Raw genomic sequence first — 14,265 nt, 5'->3', positions numbered from 1 at the left:
CCAAGAAGAACACCATAATCCATTGATTTTACATCTAAAATATAATTTATATTTGCACTTGTGTATTCTATGAAGTGGGCAACGAACGGCAATGTTAGATATCTCAAATCTGATGGGTGCATAATGCAATGTCTCTTGCAAATGGGGAACATCAATGACGGAATGTCAAAAATAAAAGAAGCTGCCTTCCTTTTCAAAATGTTTGTTTGGGCTGCCAAGGAAACAGTTGACATCTCAACTGACGACTATAGAATATGTTGTTTTCTCTCAAATCAATCAAAGAAAAACTCACATTTTAAGCCGGTCTTTGAAGCCGTTCCGCACAAGACGAGGCCCAGCAATGCCGCGGCAGGACTCTCTTGCAGAACGGTCGCACACATCGTTATCCCATGGCGATCACGTTACGTGTGATAATGGGTAAGAAATAATGTTTAAAAAAAACATAACGAACCTAGCGACATGCTACCATCGCGATGCTAAATGTTTGACGGCAATTTAGTACAAGCCTTTTTTATTTTTTTATTTGTTTTATATCCGTGTGCAGAGAATTTGAGGAACTCGAACATACGACTGGCGGCACAGAGGAGCCGCTGAGCCTGAAGCAGAAGGTCGCCTCACAGTTGGAGCACTACTTGTCTGAAGGACACCTGGCCCAGGACGGCTTCCTCCTGAAGCACGTGCAGAGGAACAAGCTGCGTTACGTGAGCCTCAAGCTCCTCACGTCTTTCAGCAAGGTCAGGCGTGTCAGGTTATATGAAAATCGCATTTGAACCATTTCAAACAATAATAAGTATTCAACACGATTCCTTTTTGAAAGTTATGTTAAATCACCTTTCAAGCTATATCATGTACAGCCCATATTAGGATTTTTTTGGTGATGTGTGTAATTGTGTTAATGGCTGAACTGAATCAAAGCATATTCATAATTGAACATGCAAGTGTCGGAGTGTCGGAAATTAGCTTTGGCTAGAAACACTATGATGCAGACATCGGATGACTGTCTCACGCTTGTCCGTGTTTCTGTATCTATCCCCATTCAAATAAAACTTAAATAAATACATAGGCCTAATGCAAGTGGAGTGTCGGAAATTAGCTTTGGCTAGAAACACTATGATGCAAACATCGGATGACTGTCTCACGCTTGTCCATGTTTCTGTATCTATCCCCATTCAAATAAAACTTCAATAAATACATAATAAGTCATTAATTATAGCTTTGTCTTAGATCAGGGAGCTGACCAGAGACTGGCGCGTGACGGCCTCCGCCGCCCACTCCTCGCCGCTCCTACAGCTCAACGCCGAAGGAACCAAGGTGCGTCGCGTGGAACCGCCGCCGGCGTGGCTGCTCGCCGCGCCGACCAGCAGGCTGCTGCTGGCGTGGAACCTCCCAAGCCTGCAGCCCAGAGGGGTCCCGCAGGAACCCCCAGAACCCCAAGAGCCGCCCGGACTCCTGGAGACCGTCCTGAGGGTCTTCGGCATCTACGGCGACGTCACCTCGGTCCGCGTGCTGCACCCCGGTAAGGCGGTCCCCCTGGACCTGCGGCCCCACGCCCGGACCCACCGGGAGCTGGGCCGCAGCCTGTGCGCCGTGGTGGAATTCCACTCCCTGGAGGGGTCCCGCCGGGCCCACCGCGCGCTGGCGGCGGAGGAGGGGGGGGCGCCCCGCTGCGGGGGGGCGGGGGGCCTTCACGTGGTCGCTCTGGGGAGTCAGGGGAGGTCAGCGATGGACTCGAACCCGGAGGGAGCGCCGGACGGGATTCCGACGACGGGAAGCCCTGCGCCTCAGCCTCTGAAGGCCCGTCCAGGAGAGGAGCGGAGGAACCCGGAACGTTCTACCAGGGGCGGTCCCGATTCGGGTTCAACGCACCCGCTCAGAAGGCCCAACCCCCGGTTCCCCGGGCCGTTTCCCCGGGGCCCCGCCCAGCGCCCCAAGGCCCCTCCCCTGGTAGACCGGAACCCGGTACAGCAGCCCCCCGGCTCCTCTGGGGACACGGGGGCCCCTGCTGTGGTTCCGTGGGTCCAGAGGCGAAAGGTCGCGGCGGGCGACGCCCACGGCGGGAAGGGCGGGAAGAAGGCGGCGCCCCAGAGAACCTTACGTCCTCCCGCGGGCCCCGACGGCACCGCGGGGTTCCTGCGCGGGGGCCGAGGCCGGGGGAGACCCCCTCAAGCGGGATCATTCGGTCGGCGTCTCCTTCCTGGATTACCCCCGCCAACAGATCAGTTAGAATGGAAGAACACTGCAGGTACATGAGCTGCCTGGACGTCGATGTCTTCTGAATACAATTTAGTTTTTCTTATGAGGGTAAAAAAAACTTTTGCTCCGTGTCTTTTTTGTTAGTTTTGAGGTGACGTTTTTGGGTGTAGTCGTGCCTTACTACCAGTAGGGGGCAGCATTCGGCTGCAGCTTCCACTGTTACGTATAGCGCCTTTCACGGCTGGTGGAATGTAAATACATGTATTAACCTAAAACATATCTTATGCGCCGTTGAAATTGTTGTACACACCACTTTACTGTGCTGTATGTGCAGACACAAACAAAACTTTGTCGCGTATTGGTGAAAACACCAGTAGGCTTTCCATTCCGTGGGCCCTAACCAGGCGTGTAACGTTTGTAAATTGCATTGTATATTTGTACTCGGGCCAAGATGGATTTGTCTGTATTTCGCCTAGAAAGCAGCCTTCACAGCTGAGTTCCAACAAAGGCTCAAATGTCATTGGGCATCGTCTGAAAAGGCTTGTTTAGAGCTTGGCTCTTTCGGAGAGTAGTTTTCCACTCAGCGAGATGACGTTTGGCGGACGGCTGCTCGGCCAATCAGTGAACCCGCATCTTGTGCAAGACGGGTGTCGCGGCCACATTTTGAACCTCATTCTCGGTCCTTCTAATGACACCTTGAGTGCGATAGGGTGTTTACAGAGATACTGATTGAGGGCTTCCTTAAAATCTACCCCTGAACCCAAACAAAATGTGTTTATGCACATTTCCAATGCCATTGGAAAAGAGTCAAGCCTGTGTGTACATGATCCTGGAATATGAAATTGGAAACATACAAACTCACAACGGCTTTCTCTCTCCCTCTCTCTCTCTCTCTCTCTCTCTCTCTCTCTCTCTCTCTCTCTCTCTCTCTCTCTCTCTCTCTCTATATCTCTCTCTCTCTCTCTCTCTCTCTCTCTCTCACAAACGCACACATACACACACGTGTTTGCTATGGTATCTTCATTAAATTAACAAGTTCATCTAATTGCATTGGCAGCTGTCGGGTAGAAAAAAAAGAGTGTTACTTTAAACATCTGTGAACAATGTGTAAAATGCAGGAACCAACAACCCCGGGGTCCTAAGGTTTTTTCCATGCAGATATATCCTTCCCAAGGCCAGGAAAGCGGGATTTGTTCTACAAACGGGAAGTCCCTTATTTATTTGGACAGTATCACCTATCCAATAATTCTGGGTGTTTACACCAAAGGAAACCCTTCATGGGGAGAAGTCACACATGTTTTTATGTATGTGTGTGTGTGTGTGTGTGTGTGTGTGTGTGTGTGTGTGTGTGTGTGTGTGTGTGTGTGTGTGTGTGTGTGTGTGTGTGTGTGTGTGTGTGTGTGTGTGTGTGTGTGTGCGTGCGTGCGTGCGTGCGTGCGTGCGTGTGTGTGTGTGTGGACTTTTTTGCGTCTTTCGCGTTTGTTTGTTTTCTGCGTGAAGCTGCACCTGCTCAACCTTCTGGGAATCGACCCTTCGGAGAAGTGTGTGTATCTTGTTCAGAAGGGTATACTGACAATACAAACACACTGCTGGAAGAAGCCTGTTGCTTGAAGCTATTCGAGGACACAGGAATGGGTCGGTGAACATAACAAGGAACCTGATTGGGTGAATCATAATCGTGTTCGTAATATATTCAAATTTGTACTTCATGTGGTTTCAGCTTTACGTTTGATTTTTATTCATTACTGTCTGTGTGTTTTGCGGTCGGAATTCCAAGAATGAAGGCATTTATGTCCCTGTTACCTTAATGATTCAAAACATAAACTTGCGGTAGCTTTACAAGAATCAAACATGGGTCAACCCGCAAGTGCTCAGTGTAGGTATTTAACAAGCTTGGATGATGAAAGAGCGCACAGTGGGATGACATTCAGTGCATATCCTGCCTTAATGTCACGTATTTACAAGAGCTGCACAGTGTTTACTCAGGAAACTTACAGCCTCGAGAAGCTTGAGAAGTTATCGGACAAAAAAATAATCCTCATCATCCTCCTCCCCATTTTCAAACTGCTTGTCCGGGGTTGGGTCGCGGGGGCAGCAGCTCAAGAAGGGGCCACAGACTTCTTATTCCCAAAAAAGAATAACACACCTTGGTAAAGGTACTGTAGGTAAGATGTACAACTTTTACTATACATTCAGTGTCATTCTTTAGAAATAGCCTTAACACTCAAATGGTGCCTTAACTTTCATGCGCTAAAACGTTCTTGTTTCAGCAATCACCTTCATCCAAAGTGAAGCCTACCGCCCACGACGCAATCAGCCATTTTCGACTTTAACCTCAATAAATTTGTGTTCCATAGGGACCTTTAGTCTTTGGCGTTGAGTTCTGTTATAGGGGGTCAAGAGGAGAGGATCTGGCAAACCTCTGCCTATAAATAACCAAGTGGTTAGGACCTGTATTATCATTATTAAACATAAGTGAACATCGTTGAATTGAATTGGAATCAAATTGTTCTCGCATGAACAAACTCCTGTCTTGATTGAGCCAATGTTTGTAAGGGTGGTATTTTTAACTCAAGTGACAGCTGCGGTAAAAGGGTTACAAAATGTTCTCTATTGTACGGCAATTTTACGATGTAAACATCTTTCTGCTGCACTGTTCAAAGTGTGGTCTTTTATCAATCCTTGAGCATGTTTTACAAATCACAGACATGCTCATACATAAGAAAATACACAGAAAAGTCTTCAGCGAGCTCTGTTCTCCTTATTCTTTGATTCCCTCCAGACCTGGGCTTCCCGAAACCTTTTCATGGTGCGATCCACCAGAGGATTTCTGCATATACTTTGTAGAACAAAAATGTTTATTGCGGCTATCCCTCTTTCCACTTTGTCCCCGGCTGCAATCCACTTATGGGTCGCGGCCCCGCGGTCTGTTCGACCCGTGGTCTGAACGCCTCTGTTTCAGACTCTGGCTGGAGTGGGCCGGCTCTGATGTCATCAGGCAGGTTCAGGGCTCCAGGTCGCTCCATGGCCACAGACTGTTTAGGCCAACGGCTCTGTGATCAAATGAAAATTAGCAGTCTGCGTCATGCACACCACGTCGGGAGTGCTTTTTCCAGCGTAACGAGACACCGAAGCATCCCATAATCGCATGTAAACGAAGCACAATTAAGTGGAATTAGTCATGGCCCGGGAATGAGACAAAGGGGGTAACAATATCCCTTGTTTTTCACCGTTCACGCATTAACCTCAAAGAGCGAGGCTTTTCCACATTTTTGTCCGGATAGATAATGCAACGTAATCCGTTTTAAGGAATTCAACAGCTTGCTTGTAAATTTGTTTAACCATCCGACGTTGGGAAAACAACCTTTAAGCCCAGCGACGTGATTGCGCCGCTGTGTAAACGTGGGGGTCTCCTTGTTTCGTATGAGTGACTCAACACACCTGATTGTGTGTGTGTGTGTAGGGGGCGGGGGGGCTCGGATGTATTTGGATTGCAGTTTGGGAGGCTGTGAGGCTTTCCAGGAGACCCAACCATCTGCTACTCATTTACGGCTCCGGGGGCCACGATAGTAGTTTGTATTGGAGGAGGATGTGTGTGAGGTGTGAGGCGGCTCCCATCAGAGGTAACCTCCTTCAACTTCTCGTCCTCACGTCACTTTTCATAACCCCGCGCCAAACTCCAAAACGTGAAGCAATCACCGACGCCTTGACAGCACGATGCGTCACTTCCACAGGGATTAGTCTCGCCTCAGTGTCTATTCTTGTTTTGTTTGGTCTGATGAAATGTGTCCACACATCACTTTGTCTGCTTTGATTGGAGTTCTGTGTTTCTTCTTATTATTATTCCTCTTCTGGGAATCAAGGGATTCCTCCCATTCTTCTCCTTCTCTTTCTTCTTCTCCTTCTCCTTCTTCTTCTCTTTCTTTTTCTTCTTCTTCTTCTTCTTCATCTTCATTTTCTCCTCTTTCTCTTTCTCTTTCTCTTTCTCTTTCTCTTTCTCTTTCTCTTTCTCTTCCTTTTCCTCTTCCTCTTCCTCTTCCTCTTCCTCTTCCTCTTCCTCTTCCTCCTCCTCCTCCTCCTCCTCCTCCTCCTCCTCCTCCTCCTCCTCCTCATGGGTATCAAAGGAGCGCCACACGCCACAGGTGTACCCACTTTTCTAAAACGCCTGGCCGGCCAGACCAGCCTTAAGCCGGCAGACCTGCTTCACACCCCCATTAACCCCCATTATCTCCCCCCCCTCCACCACCACCACCTCCATCAGCGCTCCTACGGGAGCAGAAGGTACAACATAAATCCTTGCTCAGGCCGAAGCATCCTTTTAGCGAATCCTGTGAAGCCTGAGCCTGGGAGATTATCATGTCAGCGGTAATCCCACGAGCATAACTATGGAGAAGCACCAGGAGGAGGAGGAGCAACAGTTGGGATGGGGGGGGTTAGAGAGTGAGAGACAGACAAGACAGACAGGAGGTGGGAGGGGGGGGGGGGGGGGGAATCTCTGCTACGCTAAGCGTAAGAAACGCTCATTTCCGCGACGTCGTCCTGCACCGTCCCTCCAGCGCCTCACTCTTCAGTCAGAGAGCGAACGTTCCCGGAATAAGCAGGCAGGCACAGCGGAGCGGAGATCCCTACCCCATGGTTATTTACTCCTGCTGCTGGGGCAGAGGGACATAGAGACACAGAGAGAGAGAGAGAGAGAGACAGAGAGAGAGAGAGGGACAGAGAGAGAGAGAGAGAGAGGGGGGGGGTGAAGAAGTAAGAAGAAGAGACACATGCTTTTGTGATTTACTGTACGCTGCTAAACAAGTTCTGTGCATCTTGTTGAAGGAAGGAATCTGGAAGAATCTTTAAGACCGGGGGGGTTTTCGGGTTTCAGAGCTGATGGACTAGTCGGTGTCAGGGGCAGCTGTGAGATCCACCGTCTGTGTCTGTTCTTGGGTTGACCTTACACCTCCCGCCTCTGCTCGCGCTCCATCGTTTAGGCTTTTTCTTTTCAGGAGGGGTGAGGGGGGGGGGGGGGGGGAGGGCGGCGGCGGAGGAAGAAAGTTAACGCCGCAAGTTTCGGATGGATGAACGCGGTGAGAGGACTTTGGGTGTTCTTTGTGTTGTCGTCTTTTTTTCCCCTTCTCCTCCAGTGCGTTGCTCGCACACGCCGAGCCACTGGCTCCGCTGAGGCACCCAACCCTTGTGTTGTCAATGGATCAAGCCCTGTGTCATCAAGCTTCTACTCGCCTCATGAAGAGCGTGCGGAGCTCCTCCGTCGTTGCAACATGAGAGACTCGCACACAGGTGCCACCGTGGTACAGGGATAACAACCACAGCCAGAGAAAGAAGACCAGGAGAAGGGCCGTTGTGACAGCGGGGACCGAGGACCTTACGCTTTCTCCTCCGAAGGGGAGCCGTGCACGGACCTCCGGCGGTCATTTAAGCGCAAAAAAAAAAAAAACCTGAGGGCTCGGACCCTTAACCCTCAACCCAACCTCCCCCTTGCCGACCCAATCGCATCCCCCTCCCTTTCCCTTCCCCTTCCCGTTCCCGTTCCCATCCCATCCCTCCCATGGGCTGTGGGGATGGCGGATTTAGCCAGCCGGCACTTGTCTGTGGAGGTCAGCTGAAGACGACACCGCGCCGCTAAACCTGGATTAGCCGTCCGAACGGTAAGGACAACCGCTTCTTCTTTTGTTGGTGTAAGCCGTGGCCGGCTTACTGGATGGGGTGGGGGGGGGGGGGGGGGGGGGTGGTGTTTCGGACGGAAGGCATCAAGGGACAGAGATGCCTCTGCACTACGAGTATCCCGAAGCACGCGGCAGCACTGTGCCGGCCGCATGTCCGTGCCCCCCCCCCCCCCCCCCCCCCCCCCAATGTTCGCCTTTACAGGAATGTCAGTGGTTGCCCGTGGTTACGAGGTACACAACATCCGCGTGTCGGGCGGAAGTGATTAATAAAGGCCGTTATGTATCACCGCTATGTGCAGTGACACATTCCCACCCGGAGAGATTCAGCTCTCAAGAGATTTGAACCGCAGGGGCACGTTTGCAATTTTTCCGGTCGTCGGTCCAAAGAGATTCCCCGTGGGTAAACATCCTGTAAATATTTGATCTAACTTGTTAATATTATAGAGCGAGGAATGAATGTGGAGCTGGATGCAAGTATCAGAAAAACGTGGCATGGTAAAAGTGTCCTCTCCTATACATACCTTTCTCTTTTTATATAACGTCCCACCTTGTCAATTAACAGGGTGATAATAGCAGTGATTTAAGTCGTCTTACGTCACCCATTCAACTGAAAATAAACTTGTTTCAGACGCGCCAAACCTGCTCTGTTGGCCTCTATCGCATTACTATACCTTATTGTATACAGTATAAGATGTCTTGTGACGCTTCGGTCTTCACCAGCACAAACAGGGCTTTCCAACGTGCAATTTCAGGCCACATATCCCTCCAAGCAAGCGCCTCTTTTAGACGTATCAAAAAAAACAACTCAAAACAACTCTCGTTTACGAATACCATCGTCAGCCTCTTTCTGCTGCACTCTTACTAAAAATATTTCGGAAATGTCGGAAGAAAGAAAAGTCACCCAGGGTCTTCCAAACATTCTTCGTGAAGGACTTGCTAGAGCTTGCTCTTTGAACGCTGTATTCAACTGCTGCCAGATGCCCGTCAACCGTTTGTAATTTCAGCATCAGCGTGTTTAACATGGCTATAGGCTTAATAGCACGCTGTTGAGGCAGAAAGGGGGGGGGGGGGGGGGGGGGGGGGGGGGTGCCGGCGTGGACAGATTAGCGGGCCGCACTGCGGGGTCATGAACCTCCCCGACGCCCCGCGGGAGAGAGCGCCCTGTCCTCGCCTGGACGCGCCAGGGTTTAGCTGCTGCTTGGTCATGTGCCAAGTGCTTCTTTTAAAAGGCAGACGTCAAAGCACGATGTGTAACGTCACCGCGAGGTAGAGGTAAAGGCCAGACGTGTTGGGCGAATGACGACACTGCGGCGTCTCAAAATTGGCCACCCCCCCCCCCCCCCCCCGATTGTCGGTTCACACCTCATCACTGCCACTTTGAGGGGCGGTGGCGTTTAGAGTTTTGCCGATAACATGTTCAGCTTGGCGGCTGCGGGTCAGTGGATTAGGTGTTTCAACCATAACATAAGGGACAGGCACCGTCCTGCACCATTATCTCTGTTTTGAGCAATCAACGGTTGCGTTTCAGTGGAGATTCGATGTTATCTTCCTTCCTCACGCCGTGCTTCCCTGTTCCGTGCAGCTGTGCACGTAAGCGATCAAAACTTTAAACCCACCATCGTTCTCCCCTCAACAGTCCATGTTAGAGCGAGCGCAGAACTAAAAGCAGGTTGTCTTGTCTTTCTTCTAAGCCCTGTTCGGTTGCATTAAAACCCGGGGCTGGAATTAGAACAGACAATCCCAGGATCAGAACATCCACTTTATTTTTGCGTGCTTTTTAGGACTTCCCCAACCCCCCCCCTCCCTCTTGATTGGTCAAAACAAACAAACCGTGACGGTCGTCCCATTTCCTCACTCCATGGTTCCGATTGAAGGTACCCTTCCCCCCCTCCTGATAGCTTTATAAAGAGACCACGCTGGTGCACTCCACACTGGGACCTGGTGGCCTTAACCCCTGAAGAAAAGGTGTCTGATGGATTAACACACACACACACACACTCTCTCACTCACACACACACACACACACACACACACACACACACACACACACACACACACACACACACACACACACACACACACACACACACACATACACACACACACACACACACACACACGGTCAGGCCTTGACTCCTTTGCTAGCAGCCAGGTGTTAGCCCACGTGATGACAGATAAAGCCGGCAGGCATTAGTGCTAATCCCGCCCTGATCTTTGGAATATGTCCCTATTACCTTCCCAAGCACTCTCTAGCTGTCCCTTAGGCCTGCCGAAGGCTCGCCTCTACGGGGAGACACCTCAACGCCACCCGGCCCCTCTGGCGGACTTAAACCCTGAATCAAATGAAACACTTGCTCCTTCTATGACGGCCGGACGGGAAGTTCAGAGACAGTAGGTGACTCTCCCTGCGATTGCTGCTGTCGTTATCTGTCGGGTCCAGCTATTTTTAGCAGTGTGTGTGTCTGCCTCTGTGTGTGTGTGTGTGTGTGTGTGTGTGTGTGTGTGTGTGTGTGTGTGTGTGCGTGTGTGTGTGTGTGTGTGTGTGTGGGTGTGTGTGTGTGTGTGGGTGTGTGTGTGCGCGCATGTGTATGTTTGCATGCGTGTGTGTTTGTGTGTCTGCGTGCGCATGTGTGTCTGTGTGTGTGTGTGCATGCATGTGTGTGTGTGTGCGTGTGTACGTGTATTTGGTCGTGTGCTCATGTGTTTGTGTGTGTTCATGTGTGTTTTTATGTGCGCGCATGTGTGTGTGTGTGTGTCTGTGTGTGTGTGTGTGTGTCTCGCGGGAACAGTGGCTCATGTGGTGCAGGAGTTGGCAAACAGAAGGCACGGCTGAGTAAGTAGGTGAAGCTCCTCATGTTGTCTGCTGGCAGATAAGACACAAAGTATCACAGCCGAGCAGTGGACACACGTCTGTGTCAAGCTTCAAACATTATGTAAGGCGGATTATCTCGTATTATGGAATGGTGCTGCTTTAAAAGTGTCTGTGTGTGTGTGTGTGTGTGTGTGTGCGTGCGTGTAAGTGGGTGTGTGGACTTTGGGATAAGTCCCAAAGAGGACTGGGTTGGAGGTTTGGGGAAGTGAAACTGCATATCATGTGTGTGTGGGCGTGGGCACATTTGTGGGGGCATGCTGATTCGTGTGCGGGTGTGTATCTGTGTGTGTGTGTGTGTGTGTGTTTGTGTGCACACATGTGTTTTGTGTGCATTTCTGTATTGGTGTGTGTGTGTGTGTGTGTGTGTGTGTGTGTGTGTGTGTGTGTGTGTGTGTGTGTGTGTGTGTGTGTGTGTGTGTGACTGTGTCGCGTGTGTGTGTGTGTGTGTGTCCGTGTCCATGTGTATGTGTAGTATAAATCAGTCAGGCCAATAAAGACCAGCTTGGCCTCTCTTTATATAGCCCATGCCAGGGCACCAGTGTTTCCGAATATGAGGTCACTAAAGTTGCTATGGAGAGCTGTAAAGCCCAGTATAAAGAAGCTCTTTATGGACTCTTCTGTATGATCTTCACTGTACTGCGATGATGCCACGGCCCTTCAACCCCAATGCAAAGCCGGACACAAGCCATCAAACCCCCCCCCTCCGCCCCACCCACACACAACCCCCCCTCTCACATACCCCCCTGCGTGCGTTTCCGGTCGTCATGCTCAATACAACGCTAACCACTGACGCCATTCATCCATAGTCTAACAGATCAGCGATTCATGTGTGAGCCGTCTGATGCATTCTCCAACGTGTCGTCCCTTGGCATGGCGTTGCGGGCCACACGCACCATGGGCTTGTAATTACATTACCGCCGGCTTAGCTCCGCGATGACCAACCACCCAATTATTCCCTGGGGGGGGGGGGGGGGGGGGGGGGCACATCCCCCTGCCATTGTGCACGATTTTTTATAGCGCCCATCTTTGAGCTTCATTGAGGGATGGTGGCGCATGCTGCTCGCCGCGCTGCAAAGCCTCACTATTTGTGAATGATATAATCCTCTAGGAACACTCGGGAGATTTGGTCAAATTCCATTGCAATACAAACAAAACACACACACACACAAACACCGACACACACCGACACACACCGACACACACACACACACACGCACAATCACAATCGACTTGCATTATTTGTTTTTGGACAGCTTCCTCCCTGGGGATGGATTTGCTACATTACGCACCGCTACAACCCCTCCCATGCTGTCAGTGAAGACTTCCATGTGTGCGTGACTTCCAGCCGTTGTGTGTGCGTCGAGCCCTCAATTGTCCGTCTCCGTGTAAAGGATTTTTCTTGCGTTTGCTTAAGGGGGGGCCTCGCACGTTCCCCGGGCATTAAAAACAACACAGGCGTGCTCGGGCACATCGGCAGAGACCGGGGGCCCCTGAGAGCCGCACACATGCCGCGGCTCCTGCGAGGGGAAGTGCTTTACGGTTGTCTTCTGCAGCTCGTTTGTTTTGTAGCGTCTTGTGTTCCCTGGAATGGCTTCTCCGTCTGCTGCTGCGGGGGTGCGGTCTCTGAGGTGTATGTGTCTGTGTGTGTGTGTGTGTGTGTGTGTGTGTGTGTGTGTGTGTGTGTGTGTGTGTGTGTGTGTGTGTGTGTGTGTGTGTGTGTGTGTGTGTGTGTGTGTGTGTGTGTGTGTGTGTGTGTGTGTGTGTGTGTGTGTGTGTGCGTGTGTGTGTGGCGTGGTCCCGTTCCATGTGTAACGGTGTGCCTCAGCACTCCTGGTTTCCTGAAGACAGCAGCACCTGCGCCCTTCCAAGGGAGACCGCCGGTCGCTACTCTTCCTGGACCTCCTCCGACGCAGCTCTGTCACCCCTTTGCCCCCCCCCCCCCACCCCCAACCCCAACAACAGCACCCCCTCCGCCGCACCACACACACCGACACACACACCTCTAACATCTGTTTATTTATGTCTGCGGCAGTGATAGGTATTAAATGTCCCGCACTGATTAGACGACCATCGCTTCACACTCCCCCCCCCCCCTCTTTCAGAGGGTGCCAATTGTCTGCAGCTGTGAGCCCCCCCCCCCCCCCCCCCCCTCCCCCTCCACCCTGTTTTCCAAGTCCAGGGCAATTAGGACCCATCAACGGAGCCGTCTTGGTAGAGGAGCCTTCTTCGTCGTTGCGGCGATTGGCTCACATCCTCCCCTCCGCTGTCCTGAGCGTTTGGAGAGCTGCCCTCGCTTGATGGCAGCTAATTGTTTTATCAAGATGAGCCGGGAGGGCCGGGGGGGCGGCGGACTCTGACGTAGGGGGGCCTCCCTCTCTCGCTAACCCCGGCGCTGAGTAATTGTTTTAAAGTGACCCGTCTAATTGCGTCGGAAAAGCAATGATCTCACCCGTACATCACGGACACTTGTCTCTGAAATTCATTTAGAGCGTTATATATTATCATGAAGCGCTGGGGATCGGTAATAACCGCAGAGACAGGCGTTGGTGGTGAACCAAGACAAACAAAACAGGAGTTTCCACTTTGGAGCGTGTTCCATCATCCAGCCGGCGAATGGAACGGCGTGCGACTGAACTCTAGGCGGGAACCCAGCGTCAGGCGTGTCGGTGATCCATCAAACATGATCCCGCACCACTCACGGGGAAGACGTGAGCGTAATATATGGTTGTCTGCATTAAAACTCTCATTTTCTTAAGCTTGAGAGCTTGAGGACTTTCGCTCGGAGACCCGTTCATCAAAAGCACGAGCCGTCGTGCTCCTCACAAGGCTTTCCGCAAAGGCATACCCCTTGCACAACTGACAAGTTAAGTATCAACTTGCCCGACTGGTTATGTGTTTACATTCCGGATCACGCCGTGATGCCAGAGACGTTAGTTCGATGACATTTTGTTCGGTTTACACGCCAAATACACGGGGGCACTTACACATGCAGTCCACAACCCTGGTCTGTCAAAACACTTAGAGGGGCCGGTCTGGATTTGCCGTTAAGAGACAACATGCCTGCATCGTTTCCGGGTCTAGGGAGCTGTTTTGGCCCTGTGTGTGTCGTGTTATGAATAATGTGGGGGGGGAAAGAAAAAAAAATCTCTTGAAGAATTGTGGCATTACAACAAAGCATGGCACAAATCCAGTGAAATTACCTTTTTTACTTCCAGTTCATGAACTGACTTGACCACCGGTGGGTTAGTAAGAGTAAAGAAAGGGCGTGCATAAACCACACACGTTCTAGGCCACGGCAGGGTAACAAGGCATATAGGTGTGGTTAGCATATTACATGAGGAGGTTCATTGAAGAATAGTTGTGCTTTACTTTCCCTTCAAATCAACAGCTGCTCCCTGAGACCAAACAAACATGATCAAGATTTCTAGGAATAAAGAAAACAATAGAGGATATTATTTCAATTCTTTCAGCGAATGCCTTTTCACCTGAACGTTTACATTTTTTTCCTTTAATGATGGTCTCCTCCAA

General features: G+C 50.9%; 2 protein-coding genes across 2 annotated transcripts in view; both read left to right on the top strand.

The window, feature by feature from the left end:
• The first annotated feature begins 340 nt into the window (after positions 1-340).
• LOC130387238 (la-related protein 6-like) lies at positions 341-2,383 on the top strand. Its single transcript, XM_056596252.1, has 5 exons — positions 341-369; positions 500-734; positions 1,225-1,656; positions 1,786-2,179; positions 2,364-2,383. The coding sequence occupies exons 1-5, from the start codon at positions 341-343 to the stop codon at positions 2,381-2,383; spliced, it is 1,110 nt and encodes a 369-aa protein (XP_056452227.1).
• Positions 2,384-7,237: 4,854 nt separating this feature from the next.
• Positions 7,238-14,265, top strand: part of LOC130386941 (neurturin) — a 10,156-nt gene continuing 3,128 nt past the window's right edge. Inside the window, exon 1 of the mRNA XM_056595817.1 lies at positions 7,238-7,847. The gene's annotated coding sequence lies outside the window, so the exon portion shown is untranslated. The remainder of the gene's footprint in view (positions 7,848-14,265) is intronic.

Source organism: Gadus chalcogrammus, chromosome 8, assembly GCF_026213295.1.
Source record: "Gadus chalcogrammus isolate NIFS_2021 chromosome 8, NIFS_Gcha_1.0, whole genome shotgun sequence".
NCBI classification, from domain to species: Eukaryota; Metazoa; Chordata; class Actinopteri; order Gadiformes; family Gadidae; genus Gadus; species Gadus chalcogrammus.
The sequence above is the reverse complement of the archived record's forward strand: the minus strand, read 5'-3'. Positions and strand labels throughout refer to the sequence as shown.